The 23,912-nt window shown below is 42.1% G+C and overlaps 1 protein-coding gene across 1 annotated transcript in view; it reads left to right on the top strand.

Annotated features, from left to right (window-relative positions):
* LOC148152146 (uncharacterized) overlaps nucleotides 1-23,912 on the top strand; it is a 173,984-nt gene that overhangs the window by 118,817 nt on the left and 31,255 nt on the right. The window contains exons 15-17 of the mRNA XM_087991054.1: nucleotides 13,245-13,343; nucleotides 14,432-14,472; nucleotides 22,694-22,780. Of these exons, the coding sequence (XP_087847180.1) occupies nucleotides 13,245-13,343; nucleotides 14,432-14,472; nucleotides 22,694-22,780 (227 nt within the window). The remainder of the gene's footprint in view (nucleotides 1-13,244; nucleotides 13,344-14,431; nucleotides 14,473-22,693; nucleotides 22,781-23,912) is intronic.

Below are 23,912 nucleotides of genomic sequence, written 5' to 3'. Positions count from 1 at the left end.
TGAGGTACAGACAGACATTTCTGTGGCCAGCAGAGAAAAAGCAGAATGGTGTGTTGTTTCCCTGGTGCCAGGATCAAGGATGTCTCAGAGAGGGTGCAAAATGTTCTCACGGGGGAGAGGGGCCAGCAAGAGGTCATTGTCCACATTGGAACCAATGATATAGGATGGGAAAAGGTTGAGATTCTGAAGGAAGATTACAGAGAGTTAGGCAGAAATTTAAAAAGGAGGTCCTCAAGGGTAGTAATATCTGGATTACTCCCAGTACTACGAACTAGTGAGGGCAGGCATAGGAGGATAGAGCAGATGAATGCATGGCTGAGGAGCTGGTGTATGGGAGAAGGATTCACATTTTTGGGTCATTGGAATCTCTTTTGGGGTAGAAGTAACCTGTACAAGAAGGACGGATTTCACCTAAATTGGAAGGGGACTAATATACTGGCAGGGAAATTTGCTAGAACTGCTTGGGAGGATTTAAACTAGTAAGATGGGGGGGGGGGGGGGTGGGACCCAGGGAGATAGTGAGAAAAGAGACCCGGTACAGTTGAGAACAGAAGTGAATCAAACAGTCAGGGCAGGCAGGGACAAGGTAGGACTAATAAATTAAACTGCATTTATTTCAATGCAAGGGGCCTAACAGGGAAGGCAGATGAATTCTGGGCATGGTTAGGAACATGGGACTGGGATATCATAGCATTTAAAGAAACATGGCTCAGGGATGGGCAGCTTAATGTTCCAGGATACAAATACTACAAGAAGGATAGAAAGGGAGGCAAGAAAGGAGGGGGAGTGGCATTTTTGAAAAGGGATAGCATTACAGCTGTGCTGAGGAAGGATATTCCCGGAAATACATCCAGGGAAGTTATTTGAGTGGAACTGAGAAATAAGAAAGGGATGATCACCTTATTGGGATTGTATTTTAGACCCCCTAATAGTCAGAGGGAAATTGTGAAACAAACTTGTAAGGAGATCTGAAAGAATAATAGGGTAGTTATGGTAGGGGATTTTAACTTCCCAAACATTGCCTGGGACTGCCATTGTGTTAAAGGTTTAGATGGAGAGGAATTTCTTAAGTGCGTACAAGACAATTTTCTGATTCAGTAAGTGGATGTACCTACTAGAGAAGGTGCAAACTTTGACCTACTCTTGGGAAATAAGGCAGGGCAGGTGACAGAGGTGTCAGTGGGAGAGCACTTTGGGGCCAGCAACCATAATTTAAAATAGTGATGGAAAAGGATAGACCAGATCTAAACGTTGAAGTTCTAAATTGGAGAAAGGCCAATTTTGACGGTATTAGGCAAGAACTTTCGAAAGCTGATTGGAGGCAGAAATTTAGATTAGATTAGATTATTTACAGTGTGGAAACAGGCCCTTCGGCCCAACAAGTCCACCCCGACCCTCCGAAGCGTAACCCACCCAGACCCATTCCCCTACATTTACCCCTTCACCAAACACTATGGGCAATTTAGCATGGCCAATTCACCTAACCTGCGCATTTTTTGGATTGTGGGAGGAAACCTGAGCAAACCCACACAGTCACGGGGAGAATGTGCAAACTCCACACAGTCAGTCGCCTGAAGCAGGAATTGAACCCGAGTCTCTGGCGCTGTGAGGCAACAGTGCTAACCACTGTGCCACGTTGCCGCCCACTATATTCTTTTTGTTTAGTGACTCTTTTGCTGTGATGAAGACAATAGTTTTTTCTATTACATTTCTTTTTTGATACTCTTTTGAAGTAATCGATGTGTTAAAAGTTCAAGTTATTCAAGATCAAACAATCTGGTCATGTTTTCCAATTTCATTAAAAAAATTGTTAACTTCTCAGCAATTTAGAGTCATAGAGTCATAGAGATGTACAGCACGGAGACAGACCCTTCGGTCCAACCTGTCCACGCTGACCAGATATCCCAACCCTATCTAGTCCCACCTGCCAGCACCCAGCCCATATCCCTCCAAACCCTTCCTATTCATATACCCATCCAAATGCCTCTTAAATGTTGAAATTTTACCAGCCTCCTCTACATCCTCTGGCAGCTCATTCATTACATACCACACTCTGCGTGAAAAAGTTGCCCCTTAGATCTCTTTTATATCTTTCCCCTCTCACCCTAAACCTATGCCCTCTAGTTCTGGACTCTCCCACCCCACGGAAAAGACTTTGTCTATTTATCCTATCCATGCCCCTCATAATTTTGTAAACCTCTATAAGGTCACCCCTCAGCCTCCGACGCTCCAGGGAAAACAGCCCCAGCCTGTTCAGCCTCTCCCTATAGCTTAAATCCTCCAACCCTGACCAACATCCTTGTAAATCTTTTCTGAACCCTTTCAAGTTTCAAAACATTTTTCCAATAGGAAGGAGACCAGAATTGCACGCAATATTCCAACAGTGGCCTAACCAATGTCCTGTACAGCTGCAACATGACCTCCCAACTCCTGTACTCAATACTCTGACCAATGAAGGAAAGCATACCAAATGCCTTCTTCACTATCCTATCTACCTGCGACTCCACTTTCAAGGAGCTATGAACCTGCACTCCAAGGTCTCTTTGTTCAGCAACACTCCCTAGGACCTTACCATTAAGTGTATAAGTCTTGCTAAGATTTGCTTTCCCAAAATGCAGCACCTCATATTTATCTGAATTAAACTCCAACTGCCACGTCTCAGCCTTTGGCCCATTTGGTCCAGATCCTGTTGTAATCTAGGTAACCCTCCTCACTCTCCACTACACCACCAATTTTGGTGTCATCTGCAAACTTACTAACTGTACCTCTTATGCTCAAATCCAAATCATTTATGTAAATGACAAAAAGTAGAGGACCCAGCACCGATCCTTGTGGCACTCCACTGGTCACAGGCCTCCAGTCTGAAAAACAACCCTCCACCACCACCTTCTGTCTTCTACCTTTGAGCCAGTTCTGTATCCAAATGGCTAGTTCTCCCTGTATTCCATGAGATCTAACCTTGCTAATCAGCCTCCCATGGGGAACCTTGTTGAACGCCTTACTGAAGTCCATATAGATCACATCTACTGCTCTGTCCTCATCAGTCCTCTTTGTTACTTCTTCAAAAAACTCAGTCAAGTTTGTGATACATGATTTCCCAAGCACAAAGTCATGTTGACGACCCCGAATCAATCCTTGCCTTTCCAAATACATGAACATCCTGTCTCTCAGGATCTGAGCTACAGGGAGAGGCTGAACAGGCTGGGGCTGTTTTCCCTGGAGCGTCAGAGGTTGAGGGGTGACCTTGTAGAGGTTTACAAAATTATGAGGGGCACGGATAGGAGAGGGGATGCAGTCCCAGAGCGGAGACCGGCACGGGGAAGCAGTCCTGGAGCAGAATTCGGCATGGGGAAGCAGTCCCGGAGCGGATACCAGCTCGGGGAAGCAGTCCTGGAGCAGATACCAGCATGGGGAAGCAGTCCTGGAGCAGATACCGGCACAGGGAAGCAGTCCTGGAGCGGAGACCAGTGAGGGAATGCAGCCCCAGAGCTGAGACCAGCATGGGGAAGCAGTCCTGGAGCAGATACCGGCACGGGGAAGCAGTCCTGGAGCAGAGATCGGCATGGGGAAGCAGTCCTGGAGCGGAGATCGGCATGGGGAAGCAGTCCCGGAGCGGAGACTGGCATGGGGAAGCAGTCCTGGAGCGGAGACGGCCGCGAGGAAACAGTCCTGGAGCAGAGACCGGCACGGGGAAGCAGTCCTGGAGCGGAGACTGGCTTGGGGAAGCAGTCCTGGAGCGGATACAGGCAGGGGGAAGCAGTCCTGGAGCGGAGACCGGCATGAGGAAACAGTCCTGGAGCGGAGACCGGCACAGGGAAGCAGTCCTGGGCAGAGATAAGCACAGGGAAGCAGTCCTGGGCTGAGGCTGGCGCAGGAAGAGAGTTCCAGTGAAAACCGATCTTGGAGCAGCTGACAGTCGGTGCAGAGCAGACTAAAGGCTTGGAGCCTTTAGTCGGTGCAGAGCAGGACTGGGTCGCTGGACTGGGGTCTGGCGCGGGTGGACAGATCACATGCGAAAGGCCCCACGCTGTGTTTATTTGTATTATGTTTATCTGATTATAATGTCTACCCTTTTAACTATGTTTTCTTTCTAACTTATACAATGAATCACTGTAATGTAATGTAACCACTTTTCTTGTTTATACCTCTTTGTGTCTAAGACTTGTACCTAGGTATTCATATCTAAGATGGTGCCATAAGAGGTAGATTTGTAAAACTTTTACTATACTCTTGTACTTGAGTATATGTGACAATAAAGGATATTCCAATTCATGAATGATCGACTCCATTGATTAGTCAATTCCAGATTAATCACTGTATTCACTAACTATCTTGTCTTCGTTTACAAATATTCTGGGCCTCACCTCTGCTAGTTTTGATTGAAATTCCTATATTTCATCAAAACCTATAACCACTTCTAACAAGTTTTGTTTCTCCTTTGCACCAACAATTCTTAAAGCTAAAATCTTTCTTAAACACCGCTGCTTTAAAGTCTTTCTCATAATCCCACAGTGGACACAAGAAAAAGCAATAAAAACAATCAAGCGTTTCCTCTAAATATCAAAGTCTTCCATTTCAGTGCTTTCGCTACTTCAGCAATATAGAATCATAGAATCCCTCAAGTGCAGATAGAGGCTAATCAGTCCATTGAATCTGCACTGACTCTCCGAACAACACTATGGGGAACTAGACCCAGCTCCCACCCCATCTCTGTAACCTTGCATTTACCACAGCTAATCCACCTGGACATTGTGGTGGAATTTAGCATGGCTAATCCACCTAATCTGCACATCTTTCAACATATTGCTGCATGCTTTACTGTGTTTTATTCTTAGAATTAAAATTCAGCCTATGATCTCACTCCTTCTGGATGATTCCCTCATTCAAATCCGATCCACTATAAATTCTTCCTTCTTTCCTAATATAATCTGACTGAAAAGGGGGCATTTTATTTGTGTGATGAACCATTCTGCATATAACATTAATCATACTTCAAAAATGGTTGTAGCGTAAAATTTATATCACATTTTCAGTTTAGTTCAAATAACAACGTTTTTGATTCAAACATAGTTATCAAATAAAAGCTAAACTGCCCAAGTGTAGGAATAAAAGAATGTCAGGCATTATTCCAACTTCGCCACTATAATGTTCATATTGCAAATCATGGCAGCATAAAAAGGGAATCTGTTCAATTGTCTTTAATGTAAGAAAATGACAGAGGAAGATTATATATGACAAACCATTTCATCCTTAAAAACCTATTCAGTGAGATGGTTTGCCTGTCAAAGTAAGCAACAGCAAACCAAAGCTGTTTATAAAAATCAATTCCATCAATGTAAAATAATTTTAAATACAATCTAATAAAAAATTAGTCATCAAAATATAAAAATCAAGATTGAAAACTCGCCATTTTTCCTTGTTTGCTGAATGCCCATCCACTGAAGTGACTGAAGAATCCATCATCTTAACATCCACAACACAAATTAAAATGCAATCAGCATCTTCCAGTATGTCTTGTTCTTCCAGAACATCATACTATTCAGATTAATATATCTATATTTTACATTTTATTCCAACGAATAGACACAGAAAATTAGGAAATCACTTCTGTTTCTAAAAATTAAATTTTAGTATTTTTCATTAAATGTCAGTTTTGTTAAGGGGTTTTCTCTGCAAGGCTGAGTGAATTTTCTCACTGCGTTTTACCAAATTTTCCTCAGTAACTACCCAACCCACCCTTCTTGTCAGATTGGGGCCCCAGTTTTTGATTTGAGTTATTACTGTCATGTGCCAAGATACAGTGAAAAATGTCCACCATGATGTCCAATTCCTTTTATACCCCCATTCCACATGCTGGTGGCCTGAAAGCTCTCAGTCAGAGACTTGAACAATCCCTATCCATCATCACTCTCCTCTGCTTGGCTGAACTTGTTCTATCATTGAACAATTTCGCCTTGAATTTATCTCACTTCTGCCAAGCCAAAGGAGTGGCTATGGGCATCACATGGGTCCCAGTTATGCCTATTTATGGGGTATCTGGAACAATCTTTGTTCCAGTCCTACACTAGACCCCTCCTACAACTCTTTTTATAGTACATCGATGACTGTTTTGGTGCCGCCTCATGCTCCTGCCTGTACTTTGAAAGATTTGCTAATTTTGCATCCTATTTCCACCCCTCTATAACTTTCACATAGTCCATCTCGACTCTTCCCTTCCTTTCCTTGCCCTCCATCTCCATTTCGGGCAATAAACTGTCCACTGCAATCCACTACAAAGCCAATGACTCCCATAGCCACCTTGATTACAGCTCTTCACACCCCACATCCGGTAAGGATTCCATACCATTCTCCCAGTTCTTTTGTCAATGTTGTATTTGTTGGAGGAATGTCACCGTCCAAAACAGTGCTGCTGATATGGCTTCCTTCTTCCATAACCGTGGCTTCATGCCCACTGTGGTTGACACAGCCGGCAGCCGCATCCAACCTAATCACCTGAGCTTCCGCCCCTGCCTCTTTCCATCACTCACAACAGCATGATTGGATACCCCTTGCCCTCCACTCTCATTCCAATAGCTTCTGCATTCACCACCATTTCAGACAATGGTGGTGAATCTTTCACCACCATTTCAAACAAATCCAGCAGAACACCACCACATCTTTCCCTCAGTCCCCCTGTCTGCATTCTGCATGGACTGTTCTCTCTAGGACACTCTAGTCTGCTCCTCAATGATCACCAACATGAACCCCCCTTCCCAATGCACCTTCCCATGTAACTGCATGGAAGGGATCTGCCCCTTCACCACCTACCTGCTCACAATCCCAGGACCTATGACAGTTTTGCCAGGTGAAGCAGCATTTCACCTGTATCTCCTCCAATTTGGTCTACTACATTCTCTGCATCCAATGTGGTCGACTCTACATTGGAGAAACCAAAGACAGTGGGTGATCGCTTTGTAGAACACCTCTGGTCCGCGCACAAGTCCCTGACCTTCCCATAGCTAGTCATTTTACCACAGCATCCTGCTCGCATGCCCACTTGTCTGTCCTTGGCATGCTGCAATGTTCCAGTGAATCCAGTGCAAACTGGAAGAACATGTCATTTTCAGGTTAAATACTGTACCACGTTCTGGACTTAGTTCAGCACCTTCAGATCGTGAACTCACTCCCATTCCTTCACTTTCTTTACTTATTATATTCTCTGTCACCATGTCCTTGCTCCGCTTGCCTCACTCCAGTGGGACCATCTATTCTTTCCAGTTTGGCAGGTGAACACACCATTGCTCTGCCATTCTCACATTCCAATCACTTAATCTGCACTATCAGCAACCTTTCTCCCCGTACTCCACCCCCACACTATAGCATAAATACTGTCCTCTCCATACTTCATGTCAGCTCTGATGAAGCGTCAACTAGACTTGAACCATTCGCTTGCTCTCTCCACATGGATGCTGCCTGACCGGCTGTGATTTCCAGCATTTTTTGTTATCAATACAGATTCCAGCATCTGCAATAATTTGCTCTTGAGAAGTGTTGTCTTGCATGCTTTACAACCTAAATGTACTGTACAAGTGTATCAGGATTACAGAACAGAGTGCACTATACAATGTTACAGCTGCAAAGGTGCAGTGAGAGATCAACATTAACATTAAAGAGTTCTATTAAAAAGTCTGATAACAGCCTGGAAGAAGCTGTTCTTGAAGTTGTTAGAACATGTATACAAAATTTTACAGCTTCTGCCCAATGGAAGAGGATGGAAGAGTGTACAATCGAGGTGGGAGGAGTCTTTGGTTATTTAGTTGCTTTCTCGATGTGGCGGGAGATATAGATGAAGTCAACTGATGTGAGGCTGGTTTGCGTGATGGGCTGGGCTGTGTTCACAACTCTGCAGTTTCTTACAGTCTTGGGAAGAGCAGTCGCCATACCACACTGCGATGCATCCAGATAGGATGCTTTCGATGGTACATCGATACAAATTTGAAAGTGTCTTTATGGGCATGCTGAATTTCCTTCGACCCCTGAAGTAGAAGAGCCTTTGTCTGCTTTCTTAACTGTAGTGGCAATCTAACCAGGACAGATTGTTGGTGATCCTCACTCCTAGGAACTTGATGCTCTCGAACATCTCCACCTCAGCACCATTCTGCCACTTGCTGTACCCCGAACAATTTATTACTGTCAGGATATCCTGGAATGGACCTACATCCCTGGCACCAGTGCTGACTTTAACATAGGAACATAGGCTATTCAGCCTCTTGAGCTTTATCCGCCATTCAATGAGATCATGGCCTAACACCATATGTCTGCCTTTAGTCCATGCCCCTTAATACATTCACTTAACAAAGATTTATCTATCTCAGTTTTAAAATTGACAAATGATCTGGCATCATGGAATAATGCTTGTCGGACTGGAGCCCCGTGACTACTGGTGTTCCTCAGGGATCGGTGCTGGGCCCATTGCTGTTTGTTATCTATATCAATAATTTGGATGAGAATGTACAAGGTATCATTAGTAAGTTTACTAAAGACACTAAAAAAGGCAGTGTCATGGATAGTGAGGAATGTTCTCAGAGAATGCAGCAGGACCGTGATCAGTTGAGGAAGTGGACCAAGAAATGGGCAAATGGAATTTAATATAGATAAGTGTGAGGTCTTGCATTTTGGAAAATAAAATCAAGGTCGGAGTTTCATGGTGAACGATTGAGCCTTAAAACCTTGGAGTTCAGGTGCACGGTTCTCTGAAAGTGGAGTAACAGATAGACAGGGCAGTGAAGGCGACGTTTGGCACAACTGGCCTTCATCAGTCTGGGCATAGAGTATAGAAATTGGGACATAATGTTACAGTTGTACAGGGATTTTGAGAGGCTGCACTTGGAGTATTGTGTTGAGTTTTGGTCACCTTGTTATACAAAAGACATTATTAAACTGGAAAGAGTGCATAATAAATTTACAAGGATGTTGCCAGGACTCAATGGTCCGAGTTATAGGGAGAGGTTGGACAAGCCAGGAAATCTTTTTCTTTGGAACATAGGAGACCGAGTGGGGATCTTAAAGAAACGTATAAGATCATGAGAGGCATGGATAGGGTGAATGCACTCAGCCTTTTTCCCAGGATTGGGGAATTGAGGACTAGAGAACATCACTTGAAGGTGGGGGGGGGGAATAAAAGGGAACCTGAGGGGCATTTTTTTTTACACATAGGGTGGTGCACATATGGAATGAGCTGCCGGTGGAAATAGTTGAGGTGGGTTAATTAACAACATTTAAAAGGCATTTGGACAAATACATGGATCAGAAAGGATTAGAATGCTACAGGCCAAGTGCAGGGAAATAGGGTTAGCGTGTATGGTACTTTGATCAACATGGAACAGTTTGGGCCAAAAGGCCATTCTCTGTGTTGTAGGACCCTATGACTCTATCATCTGCTGTTTCTGAAAGAGAGTTCCAAGCCTCTACCAATCGTTGTAGGTGGAAGTGCTCCCTAACATCAAGTCTGGCCATAATTTTCAGACTCTGCCCACTAGTTCTGGAATCTCTAACTGTGGAAATACTTTAACTGCGTTGTCACTGCCTGTTAATATCTTGAAAACTTCAATCAGATCACCGTTTAAACTTCTAAATTCTAAAGGAAATGGGTCAAATTTTTACAATCTCCCCTCAAAATTTAATTCTTGGGCAGTAGAAAGAAGAAAATCAGGAGGGCAAAAAGGGAACATGAAATAGCTTTGGTAAATAGAGTGAAGGAGAATCCAAAGAGATTCTATCGTTATATTAGGAGCAAAAGAGTAACTAAGAGAAGAGGGCTTCTTAAAGATCAACGTGGCCATCTGTGTGTGGAACCATAGGAGTTATTAGATTTGGTACTGGGTAATGAACCTGCCAGGTGTTAGATTTGGAGGTAGTTGAGCACTTTGGTGATAGTGACTATAATTCAATTATGTTTACTTTAGCAATGGAAAGGGATAAATTTACACCGGAGGGCAAGAGCTACAGCTGGGGGAAAGGCAATTACGATGCGATTAGGCAAGATTTACAATGCATCGGATGGGGGAGGAAACTGCAGGGAAAGGGCACAATAGAAATGTGGAGCTTATTGAAGGAACAGCTACTGTGTGTCCTTGATAAGTATGCACCTGTCAGACAGGAAGGAAGCTGTCAAGCGCAGGAGCCATGGTTTACAAAGCAAGTTGAATCTCTTGTCAAGAGAAAGAAGAAGGCTTATGTTAGAATGAGATGTAAAGGCTCAGTTAGGGAGATTGAGAGTTACCAGATAGTTGTGAAAGCGCTAAACAGAGAGCTAAGATGAATGAGAAGGGGACATGAGAAGTTGTTGGCAGATAGGATCAGGGAAAACCCTAAAGCTTTCTATAGGTGTATCAGGAATAAAAGAATGACTAGAGTAAGATTAGGGCCAATCAAGGACAGTAGTGGGAAGTTGTGCATGCAGTCAAAGGAGATAGGGGAAGCTATTTCATCAGTATTCACACTGGAAAAATACAACATTATAGAGTCATAGAGATATACACCACAGAAACAGACCCTTCGGTCCAACTCGTCCGTGCCAACCAGATATCCCAACCCAATCTAGTCCCACCTGCCGGCACCCGGTCCATATCCTTCCAAAATCTTGCTATTCATATAAGATATCCAGGTGCCTTTTAAATGTTGCAATTGCACCAATCTGCACCACATCCTCTAGCAGCTCATTCCATACATGCACCATCCTCTGCATGAAAAAGTTGCCCATTAGGTCTCTTTTATGTCTTTCCCCTCTTACTCTAAACCTATGCCCTCTAGTTCTGGACTCCCCCACTTGAGGGAAAAGACTTTGTTTATTTATCTTATCCATGCCCCTCATGATTTTATAAGCCTCTATAAGGTCACCCCTCAGCCTCTGAAGCTCCAGGGAAAACAGCCCCAGCCTATTCAACCTCTCCCCACAGCTCAAATCCTCCAACCCTGACCAACATCCTTGTAAATCTTTTCTGAACCCTTTCAAGTTTCACAACGTTCTTCTGATAGAAAGGAGACCAGAATTGCCTGCAATATTCCAAAAGTGGGCTAATCAATGTCGTATACAGCCGCCACATGACCTCCCTACTCCTGTACTCAATACAATGACCAATAAAGGAAAGCATACCAAATGCCTTCTTCACTATCCTATCCACCTGCGATCTACTTTCAAGGAGCTATGAACCTGCACTCCAAGGTCTCTTTGTTCAGCAACACTCCCTAGGACCTTACCATTAAGTGTATAAGTCCTGCTAAGATTTGCTTTCCCAAAATGCAGCACCTCGCATTTATCTAAATTAAACACTGTCTGTCACTTCTCAGCTCATTGGCCCACCTGATCAAGATCCCGTTGTAATCTGAGGTATCGTCCTTCACTGTCCACTACACCTCCAATTTTGGCGTCATCTGCAAACTTACTGACTATACCTCTTATGCTCACATCCAAATCATTTATATAAATGACGAAAAGTAATGGAGCCAGCACCGATCCTTGTGACACTCCACTGGTCACAGGCCTCCAGTCTGAAAAACAAACTTCCACCACCACCCTCTGTCTTCTATCTTTGAGCCAGTTCTGTATCCAAATGGCTAGTTCTCCCTGTATTCCATGAGATCTAACCTTGCCAATCAGTCTCCCATGGGGATCCTTATCAAATGCCGTACTGAAGTCCATATAGATCACGTCCACTGCTCTGCCCTCATCAATCCTCTCTGTTACTTCTTCAAAAAACTCAATCAAGTTTGTGAGACATGATTTCCCACGCACAAAGCCATGTTGACTATCCCTAATCAATCCTTGCCTTTCCAAATACATGTACATCCTATCCCTCAAGATTCCCTCCAACAACTTTCCCACCACTGAGGTCAGGCTCACCAATCTATAGTTCCCTGGCTTATCTTTACCGCCCTTCTTAAACAGTGGCACCACGTTTGCCAACATCCAGTCTTCCGGCACCTCACCTGTGACTATCGATGATACAAATATCTCAACAAGAGGCCCAGTAATCACTTCTCTAGCTTCCCACAGAGTTCTCGGGTACACCTGATCAGGTCCTAGGGATATCCACCTTTAACTGTTTCAAGACATCCAGCACTTGCTTCTCTGTAATCTGGACATTTTGCAAGATGTCATCATCTATTTCCCTACAGTCTATATCTTCCATATCCTTTTCCACAGTAAATACTGATGCAAAATATTCATTTAGTATCTCCCCCATTTTCTGTGGCTCCACACAAAGGCCGCCTTACTGATCTTTGAGGGCTCTATTCTCTCACGAGTTACCCTTTTGTCCTTAGTGTATTTGTAAAAACCCTTCGGATTCTCCTTAATTCTATTTGCCAATGCTATCTCATGTCCCCATTTTACCCTCCTGATTTCCCTCTTAAGTATACTCCTACTTCTTTTATACTCTTCTAAGGATTCACTTGATCTATACTGTCTATACCTTACATATGCTTCCTTCTTTTTCTTAACCAAACCTTTAATTTCTTTCGTCATTCAGCATTCCCTATACCTACCAGCCTTCCCTTTCACCCTGACAGGAATATACTTTCTCTGGATTCTTGTTATCTCATTTCTGAAGGCTTCCCATTTTCCAGCTGTCCCTTTACCTGCGAATATCTGGTCATTTTGTTTCGTGACTCTTTTGCTGTGATGGAGACAATAGTTTTTTTCTATTACATTTCTTTTTTTGATACTCTTTTGAAGTAATCGATGTTTTAAAAGTTCAAGTTATTCAAGATGAAACAATCTGGTCATGTTTTCCAATTTCATTAAAAATTTTGTTAACTTCTCAGCAATTTCGAGTCATAGAGTCATAGAGATGTACAGCACGGAAACAGACCCTTCGGTCCAACCTGTCCATGCCGACCAGATATCCTGAATATCTGGTAATTTGTCATTTATATAAATGATTTGGATTTGAGCATAAGAGGTACAGTTAGTAAGTTTGTAGATGGACACCAAAATCAATACAAACTAGTAATTGAATAAAGATTTTTGTTTCACTTAGTAATTGCATTGTAGAGTAAGTGGGGAGGAATTGTTCAGAATAGTTGTCTCAATTTGAATATCAAAATCAGTTTGTAAAATCAGATGATGATAATTTAATGTCCATATTTTCTTCCTGCATTTGACTGCAAACAATACATTTTATTATATTTCTTTGGTCCTTCTCCTTTTCAGATGCAGTTTGGCTCCAAAGCATAATTGCAACAAAACTTCCTTGTTTCCACAGATAGATCACCTTCATCCAGATCTGCTGAAACTGTACTTGAGAGAATGATTGCTTCTGCGGAAGACAATAGTGAGATGCAAGAGGACTATAATTCTACTGGTAAGGGGGAACCAATAAACATTGAAGAAATATAATCCCGAAATCAACTTAAAGGGATGGAAAAGACCTTACATTTTTTGCTAAATCATCCGGCATGTATTCCATTGCTTAATGGAAATTACTTTTGGACAGTTGAATGAGTTATGCTGGAGCATAGACGTGGGGAAAATATGAACCACATGAGGCAAAATGTATTCCTTCAATAATCTCATCCCTAATTCAAGATAGAATCAAGTCAGAGGCTAGGCCTATCAGATGGAGGATGGGAGTTCAATTCCAGCCTTGGGTGACTGTCTATGTGGAGTTTGCACATTGTCCTCGTGTCTGTGTGGGTTTCCTCCAGGCGCTCCAGTTTCTTCCCACAATTAAAAGATGTAAAGATTAGATGAATTGGCCATGCTAAACTGCCCATAGTGTTCAGGGATATGTAAGTTAGGTGCATTAGTCAGGGATATATATAGAGTAGGAGAATGAGTTTGGGTACGTTACTCTTCGGAGGGGCGGTGTGGACTTGTTGAGCCAAAGAGCCTGTTTCCACACTATAGCGATTTTAATTCTAATTCTTCTGGTTGGCCATTTATTAATTAAAGTCTGTTGTAGTGCTTTTTTAAACTCATATATCCAAATCCCTGTGATTGAATTAAAGGCTACATTCTGATCTTCAGATGTGGTAACATTGCTGTACTGTTTGAGCGTGGGTCATTAGAAAAGCTGAACTGGTTTGTTTATGACCCTTGTTCTGACTCTTAGCTATCTGCATTTTACATACCAGAGGAGCATATCGGTGTGGAACAATGCTTGTAGGGAATGGGTGGTCGGCATCTGGAAGTGTGCACACATATTATATCCTAGTTAATGATCCGACAAATGCTGCACTCTATTTGACGGCTGATAATATATATGCGTAAGTAAATCTGAACAAAGCCCATCTTTTCTCCTGAATGCAATCAGCTCGATGTCTGCATCCAATAAGACATGTTAAAGAGAATGATGACACATTTTATTGTAGCAATATTTCTTGCATGAATATCTTTTAAAATCACCCCTTCTAATGTGATTTAAAATGTATTGTTTGTGCCAATCTGCAGATAGTTGTGAAGAAATTGAGCAGCATAAGGAAACAAATAAGGTAAGACTATAATAAACGGAACACATTTAGCACTGGTATATGTAAGCAATTTATCATTTTTCTCTGCAGCAGATTTTGGCAACTAAAATCAAATAAAACCCAGAAATTTCTTATCAAAATAAGAGGATAACAAAACTATGGAATTCTAGGGGTCACAAGGGTAACCTCTGGAGGTGTAGGGCTGATTCTATCTTTACAAAAGGAAAACGAATTGTATCGACAATGCCATCAGACAGGATGCATGTAAAATACCAGATTAAAGTATCTGGGTTTAGGAGGAAATATTAAAGGGTTTAACATCTTTGAAAGTAGTTACATCTTCAGATCTAGATAAATGCATCCTCAGTTGTTCATGGAAGTAGAAACAATGGAGGCTTTGACCATCATATTCTCGTCTCTTCTGGCTACAAGTGTAGTGTTAGAGGACTGGACAACTACTAATGCTGTAACTTGCCTCAAGAAGTTAAAACTCACACAGCACCAGGTTATCAGGTGGTTGTGAAGGAGCAGCACACCGAAAGCTAGTGCTTCCAAATTAACCTGTTGGACTAGAACCTGGTGTTGTGTGATTTTTAACTTTGTCTACCCCAGTCTAATATTAGCTCCTCCACATCTGGTCTCAAGAAGGGAGAAAGGGACAGACTGAATAATTACAGCCAGCCAACCTTACCGCAATGATAGAATTCTTTCCAATAATAATTTCAAGAGTCAGGATCAACCAGTGGTGGAGGAGGAACTGAATATTTTTAGTGATGGATTGGGTTCCAATCATCAGGAGTGCGTTGTTGCAGATAGTGTTCTTAAGTATCAATGCAGTTGCACTCATCCAGGCATATGGAAAATATTCAGTCCAACCTTTGTGTTGGTAGATATTGGACAGGAGTTGGGGAGGTGAGTTATTTGCTGTAGAATCTGCTCATATTCTCAAATAAATGCATGATGTTACCAACAAATAATAACATTTACAAAATTGTACAATATTTGTGATTCTTGCTCCAGTTCAATTTTACCATGGAGCAATCTGTTAGCTATGTTTAATTTGATATACTATGTTTGATCCCCGACTGAAATAACAATAAAATATTCAGATTTACATTGCTCCTCTTGCATTAACATTAAATAAAGACACTTCTATTTCAGCTGATAAATATTGAATGCTTCTGAATAAATGCGATTAATCTTTTGGTGGTGTGATTAGAACAAGCTGCTCACTATTAGCAAATTCTTCTCATTCCACTGGGTATTTGACAACTCTTTAACTAGATTGTTGCTGGAGATTCCAGATTATTGGTGTATTTTTCATTTTTTCAATTAGGAATTGACAACGTGGTTAAATGTTAATATCCACTAAGTCTTTTAGAGAACAAAATTGCCTGAGGGAGCATAAAAAATCAACTTTTTCTCTTTAAGGCAGGATGGAAATAGGATTCATAGCCAACCTCAATCAGGTCGACTGCTACAATTAAACTATTATGACTTCGTTGCTCTCCCACATAGCATCAGACAATGAATTTATCTTATTTTTGACTATCAATAAAGGCACACATGTAAAAGTAATATAAGAACTCAATTAACTGGGAAAATCTCTAAGTTGTTCTCAGAAATGTTACAAGTCCAGCAAAGTTAAAATGTAGAAATCACTGGTGAAACTATTAGCATATGAATATTTAATGTGTTGATATTACATTCTACTCATCTAAATGAACCAATAATCTCTATGTGCTGAATAGTTACTGCTTCTATTGAAATAGGGGAAAACAAATGAGATATGAGCACTGTTAAGTGCCTGAGCACTAATACATTCAACAGTAAGTCTTGGCCAAAATCATTAATATTTAATTCCCAAATAGAGATATGAAGAAGAATAAATGTTGATTTATATTTTCATCTCTAATCAGTGGAATAAATCCTCAAGGTCCTTTACTTCTTTTCAGGAAAGTAGGATAAAGAACTTCAGAGCAGAAGTAGGCCACTTAGCCCTTTGAACCAGTTCCACCATGTAATAAGATTTTGGGGGATGTGGTTGTAGTCTCAGTTTCACTTTTGAGCGATGCTTCATATCTTTGATTGGGGAGATCCAGTCTCTCCCCACATTGCTATGTTGGCAATGCAATGGTTTCTGTATTGGCTTCGGCAATGGGAGTGTGGTGGGTCCTGTCCAGAAATCCTTACTTTGGCGGCCTCAGATGCTATAGCCACTCCAAAAACCCAGGAATCATCCAGGGAAGAAAAGATGAACTTTGTCCTAACTTTGTCTCAGTTATTTCTTTTCATAATGGTGTCAAATTGTAGTGACATATACATCTCACTGTGTTTTCATCAATATAAGTGACAATAAATTGCTATTCTATTCTATTCCCTTGTTTATCAGAAAGTCTTCAATACAGAAGTTTAGATTAGATTCCTTACAGTGTGTAAACAGGCCCTTTGGCCCAACATGTCCACACCGAACCTCCGAAGAGCAACCCACCAAGACCTATTCCTCCACATTTACCCCTTCACCTAACACTATGGGCAATTTAGCATGGCCAATTCACCTAACCCGCACATTTTTGGACTGTGGGAGGAAACCGGAGCACCCGGAGGAAACCCACGCAGACACGGGGAGAATGTGCAAACTCCACACAGTCAGTCGCCTGAGGCAGGAATTGAACCCGGGTCTCTGGTGCTGTGAGGCAGCAGTGCTATCCACTGTGCCTCCGTGCCACCCACTTTAAAGTTCTTTAAAGTTCTTTAAAGTAATTCATGATGTAGAGGTGCCAGTGTTGGACTGGAGTAGACTAAGTCAAAAATCGCACAACACGAGGTTAATAGTCCAACAGCTTTATTGTTGAAATCACAACCTTTTGGAGCATTGCTCCTTCATTAGGTGCAATGAGACAGGGCACACCGACACTGAGTTTATAGGCAGAGGGATCAAAGGATCATACAATTGGTGTAAGTGGAGTGAACAACCCTAAAATGGTTAACTCTGTTAGAAAGGAGATGCAAATTTTGATTGATTAAGATGTAATTTCAAATCTGCTTCAAATCGCTGCCCCGAGATAATTAAAGGTTTTATCAGTGTTTGCCTAACTTTCCAAACTTCAATCAGGCAGAGATACAAAAGGTGACATTTCAGTTCAGACACTGAATTGCAGGTGTGAGACCTTGTTCAGAATCTGTGTCTGAGTCTTAAGTCAGACTGGTGTTGTTCTGAAAGCAGGAATTTACAAAATGCCACACTGACTGACTGTGAATGCAAATTGCGTGTTTTTGAACAAACTAAAATGTACCTACAAATACACAAACGTTAAGTAATAGAGTCATAGAGATGTACAGCACAGAAACAGACCCTTCAGTCCATCTTGCCCATGCCGACCAGATATCCCAACCTAATCTAGTCCCATTTGCCAGCACTGGGCCCATATCCCTCTAAACACATCTTAAATGATTCACCCCATAGATATGTGTGTGTGTGTGCGTGCATGTGTGGCACATGCTTGAGAAAGAGTGTGAGTGAGATTAGATTAGATTAGATTACTTACAGTGTGGAAACAGGCCCTTCGGCCCAACAAGTCCACACCGACCCGCAACCCACCCATACCCCTACATTTACCCCTTATTACCTAACACTAAGGGCAATTTAGCATGGCCAATTCACCTAACCCGCACATCTTTGGACTGTGGGAGGAAACCGGAGCACCCGGAGGAAACCCACGCAGACACAAGGAGAACGTGCAAACTCCACACAGTCAGTCGCCTGAGGCAGGAATTGAACCCGGGTCTCTGGTGCTGTGAGGCAGCAGTGCTATCCACTGTGCCTCCGTGCCACCCACTTTAAAGTTCTTTAAAGTTCTTTAAAGTAATTCATGATGTAGAGGTGCCAGTGTTGGACTGGAGTAGACTAAGTCAAAAATCGCACAACACGAGGTTAATAGTCCAACAGCTTTATTGTTGAAATCACAACCTTTTGGAGCATTGCTCCTTCATTAGGTGCAATGAGACAGGGCACACCGACACTGAGTTTATAGGCAGAGGGATCAAAGGATCATACAATTGGTGTAAGTGGAGTGAACAACCCTAAAATGGTTAACTCTGTTAGAAAGGAGATGCAAATTTTGATTGATTAAGATGTAATTTCAAATCTGCTTCAAATCGCTGCCCCGAGATAATTAAAGGTTTTATCAGTGTTTGCCTAACTTTCCAAACTTCAATCAGGCAGAGATACAAAAGGTGACATTTCAGTTCAGACACTGAATTGCAGGTGTGAGACCTTGTTCAGAATCTGTGTCTGAGTCTTAAGTCAGACTGGTGTTGTTCTGAAAGCAGGAATTTACAAAATGCCACACTGACTGACTGTGAATGCAAATTGCGTGTTTTTGAACAAACTAAAATGTACCTACAAATACACAAACGTTAAGTAATAGAGTCATAGAGATGTACAGCACAGAAACAGACCCTTCAGTCCATCTTGCCCATGCCGACCAGATATCCCAACCTAATCTAGTCCCATTTGCCAGCACTGGGCCCATATCCCTCTAAACACATCTTAAATGATTCACCCCATAGATATGTGTGTGTGTGTGCGTGCATGTGTGGCACATGCTTGAGAAAGAGTGTGAGTGAGATTAGATTAGATTAGATTACTTACAGTGTGGAAACAGGCCCTTCGGCCCAACAAGTCCACACCGACCCGCAACCCACCCATACCCCTACATTTACCCCTTATTACCTAACACTAAGGGCAATTTAGCATGGCCAATTCACCTAACCCGCACATCTTTGGACTGTGGGAGGAAACCGGAGCACCCGGAGGAAACCCACGCAGACACAAGGAGAACGTGCAAACTCCACACAGTCAGTCGCCTGAGGCAGGAATTGAACCCGGGTCTCTGGTGCTGTGAGGCAGCAGTGCTATCCACTGTGCCTCCGTGCCACCCACTTTAAAGTTCTTTAAAGTTCTTTAAAGTAATTCATGATGTAGAGGTGCCAGTGTTGGACTGGAGTAGACTAAGTCAAAAATCGCACAACACGAGGTTAATAGTCCAACAGCTTTATTGTTGAAATCACAACCTTTTGGAGCATTGCTCCTTCATTAGGTGCAATGAGACAGGGCACACCGACACTGAGTTTATAGGCAGAGGGATCAAAGGATCATACAATTGGTGTAAGTGGAGTGAACAACCCTAAAATGGTTAACTCTGTTAGAAAGGAGATGCAAATTTTGATTGATTAAGATGTAATTTCAAATCTGCTTCAAATCGCTGCCCCGAGATAATTAAAGGTTTTATCAGTGTTTGCCTAACTTTCCAAACTTCAATCAGGCAGAGATACAAAAGGTGACATTTCAGTTCAGACACTGAATTGCAGGTGTGAGACCTTGTTCAGAATCTGTGTCTGAGTCTTAAGTCAGACTGGTGTTGTTCTGAAAGCAGGAATTTACAAAATGCCACACTGACTGACTGTGAATGCAAATTGCGTGTTTTTGAACAAACTAAAATGTACCTACAAATACACAAACGTTAAGTAATAGAGTCATAGAGATGTACAGCACAGAAACAGACCCTTCAGTCCATCTTGCCCATGCCGACCAGATATCCCAACCTAATCTAGTCCCATTTGCCAGCACTGGGCCCATATCCCTCTAAACACATCTTAAATGATTCACCCCATAGATATGTGTGTGTGTGTGCGTGCATGTGTGGCACATGCTTGAGAAAGAGTGTGAGTGAGATTAGATTAGATTAGATTACTTACAGTGTGGAAACAGGCCCTTCGGCCCAACAAGTCCACACCGACCCGCAACCCACCCATACCCCTACATTTACCCCTTATTACCTAACACTAAGGGCAATTTAGCATGGCCAATTCACCTAACCCGCACATCTTTGGACTGTGGGAGGAAACCGGAGCACCCGGAGGAAACCCACGCAGACACGAGGAGAACGTGCAAACTCCACACAGTCAGTCGCCTGAGTCGGGAATTGAACCCGGGTCTCTGGCGCTGTGAGGCAACAGTGCTAACCACTGTGCCACCGTGCCGCCTTAAAGTGTGAGAGGATATATGTGTGAGTGTGTGCGTGTGTGCACTTGTGTGAGAGCGAGTGTGTGTATGCATGCATGTGCATCTGTGAAAGAGTGTGTGTGTGAAAGAATGTGTGTGTTTCTGTATGAGAACATGTGTGTGTGATAGAGCATGTGTGTAAGAGAGTGTAACAAGTAATCCAAAACTGTACAAACTAATTAAAGTAGAAAGGTCATAACAATTTATCGAGGTGATGCTGTCAAAACAGGACAGTAGGGAAGATTTTACAGAACAGAACAGTGTAGTGGGATGACTTGTAGTGCGACATAAACTCAAGATCACGGTTGAGGCTGTCTTCATAGAAATGGAACTTGGCAATCAGTCGCTGCTCAGCGATTCTGCATTGTTATGTATCTTGAAGTCTGCTTCCCCAAATATCAGAAGGTGAATGCCCTTAGTCGCTGAAGTGTTCCCCGATTGGGAGGGAACCCTTCTGTCTGGTGATTCTTGCGAGGTGTCCATTCATCTGTCTTTGTAGCGTCTGATTGGTCTCGCCAATATACTATGTCTCGTGGAATCCTTGCTTGTAGCGTATGAGATGGACAACATTGGACAAGTCACATGAGTGTCTGCCATATATGGGATGGGTGGTGTCCCCATGTGTGATGGTAGTGTCCATGTTGATGATCTGACATGTCTTGCAGAGGATGCTGTAGCAGGGCTGTGTGGTGTTGAGGTCAATATTGTCCTGAAGGCTGGGTAGTTTGCTGCAAACTATGGTCTGTTTGGTGGTTGTTTGAAGGTGAGAAGTGGAGATGTAGGGAAGGACCTTGGCAAGGTGCTCACTATCCTCAATTACGTGTTGAAGACTGCAAAGAACATGATGTAGTTTCGCTGCTCCGGGGAAGAACATTGACATGTTTTGATAGTATCACCTTGATAAATTGTTATAACCTCTCTAATTTTAATTAGTTTGTACAGCTTTGGATAACTTATTGCACTCTCTCACACACACTCATTCACATACCCACATTCACACACATCCTCTCTCACATGAACATACACACACACACTCTGTCATGCACTTACACAGATCCTCTCTCATACACATGCACACACTCTCTTATACACACACACACACATATAGATATGTACATTCTATTTTGTTCAAAAAGCACACAATTTGCACTCACAGTCAGTCAGTCAGTGTGACATTTTATAAATTCCCACTTTCAGGACAAGACCAGCCTGATTTAAGACTCAGAGACAGATTCTGAACAAGGTCTCACACCTACAGTGTCTGACCTGAGAATGTCATCATTTGTATCTCTGCCTGAATGAAGTTTGGAAAGTTAGGCAGACACTGATAAAACCTTTAATTATCTTGGGCCAGTGTCTTGAAACAGATTCTGAATTTGCACCTTAATCAGTCAAAACTTACATCTCTTTTCTAACAGAGTTCTTCATCAGCCATGTTAGGGTTGTTCACTCCACTTACACCAATTGTATGATCCTTTGATCTCTCTGCCTATAAACTCTGTGTATGTGTGCCCTTTCCCACTACAACTGTTGAAGGAGCGTCACTCTGAAAGGTTGCGATTTAAAAAAAACCTGTTGGACTATAATCTGGTGTCATTGATTTTTGAGTTTAAAGTAATTCAGAATAATACATTATTGTCAACAACAACAAAAATAGAAATTGCTGGAAACGCTCAGCAGGTCTGGCAGCTTCTGTGCAGAGATATCAGAGTTAACATTTTGAGTTGAGACACCCTACTCCAGAACCAGGTTAAGAGTCAACCACATTGCTGTGAGATTGGTGGGCACACATAGGCCAGACCAGGTGTGGATGGCAGATTTCATTCCCTGCAGGGCATTAGCAAATCAGACGGGTCTTTACAGTAATTGGCAATGTTGCAATTAGGCTAACTTCTTAATCCAAACATATATTGAATTCAAACTTTGTTAAGGTGGGAATCCTAATCTAGGGATTCTGAATTACAAGCTCGGTGACATTATCACTGCATCATCACCTGCTCCATTTTAAATGACATAGGTCAGACAGGTCATCACCTTAAAAGATTATTTTGACATCTCTTTCCAAGAATGCTGATGGACCTGCCAATATTAACTTTATTTTCTGTTTTATTTCCAATTTCCTGATTCTACAATATCTTGCTTTTGTATTAAACCATGTCTGTTCTTCTTCCAAAGGAGTCACCTTTGGGAGTTACGCGATCATCTGAAAATACTCCATCTATATTTGTGAAAATAGGAAGGATGGAACAAGGAGGCATTTTTGTAAGTTTGACATACATTAGCTTGACAGGGCTGATTTTAAATGTCCATACATTGTCTATCAATGTCTATATAAAAGTGATTATGTAGTATGAAATAAAATTCACTCAGTTGGAGCATTCAAAATGTAATGAGATAATTATTTGAAAAGGAACAAGGGAATTATGGGGAGAAGGCATTTGGTGAGATGCTCATCTGGAGAGCTAGTGCAGACATGATGGACCAGATAGTATTCTCTTATGATGTAATAATTCTGTGCTTCTTCAGTTTTCCCTCCCTGTCCAGAATCTCACCTCTGTTGTAGCCCAAGGTACGAGCTTCTTTTGTGTTATTGTATTTTTCTTTAGTGATACCTTGACCTGAAATATACACTGAAGGTGGGCTCCCTAAATCACAATTTAAATACTGGAGGCAACACCACCTCTATTTGGTCTGTATGCCTCACTTTAATATGTCAGCAGATTGAGCATTAATCAATATGATTAATAACTTGTGTCTGTCCCTCTCCAGGTGCAAGTCCCTCCTCTGTCAGAGCTGCTGCCCAACAAAAAGCTGGCAACTCTTCTGTACCAACAGCTCAACTATCACAACAGTCCCACCAGACCAAGGGACTGTTCTCTGATTAGAGACAGAGAGAGAGAGAGACAACTAATGGTGGTTTAACCTGAGGGTCACGATCCTTCAGACAAGGGAAGAGGTTGAGAAGGTGGGACCTTCATGGTAACCTCAACTAGAGCAGGAATTGAACCCATTTTGTTAGTGTCAGTCTGCATCATAAGCCAGGTTGAGTACTAATCTGCATCCTTCTAACACACACCAATGGCAAGCGATAAAAGCAGGAGATATCCTTGTTCAGTCATGTGATGGAAATGTATCTAAAGCATCTACTATCACTAACCACAGCTCGAGGCTCCAGCATTCAAGTAAAATGTTGACTTCCTGATTGAACTGTATTGTGCCACCACCAAATTAAATTTCATTTATGAAACATTGGTTCAATTATCTAGAATGAAAATCCATATGTTTTACATTTCTGATATCTGTATTGCTTTGATATCATTTGGAAACCCAAAGATTTTGCTTACTATATAATTGTGTAAATTTATATATTAGTCCTCTTAATTCAAAGTGACCT

This window comes from Chiloscyllium plagiosum, unplaced genomic scaffold (genome assembly GCF_037043375.1).
Source record: "Chiloscyllium plagiosum isolate Xiang-an unplaced genomic scaffold, Cpla_swu_hap1 HiC_scaffold_1, whole genome shotgun sequence".
In the NCBI taxonomy this organism is placed as follows: domain Eukaryota; kingdom Metazoa; phylum Chordata; class Chondrichthyes; order Orectolobiformes; family Hemiscylliidae; genus Chiloscyllium; species Chiloscyllium plagiosum.
Note: the sequence above shows the minus strand (reverse complement) of the source record. Positions and strands in the feature narration are given on the sequence as shown.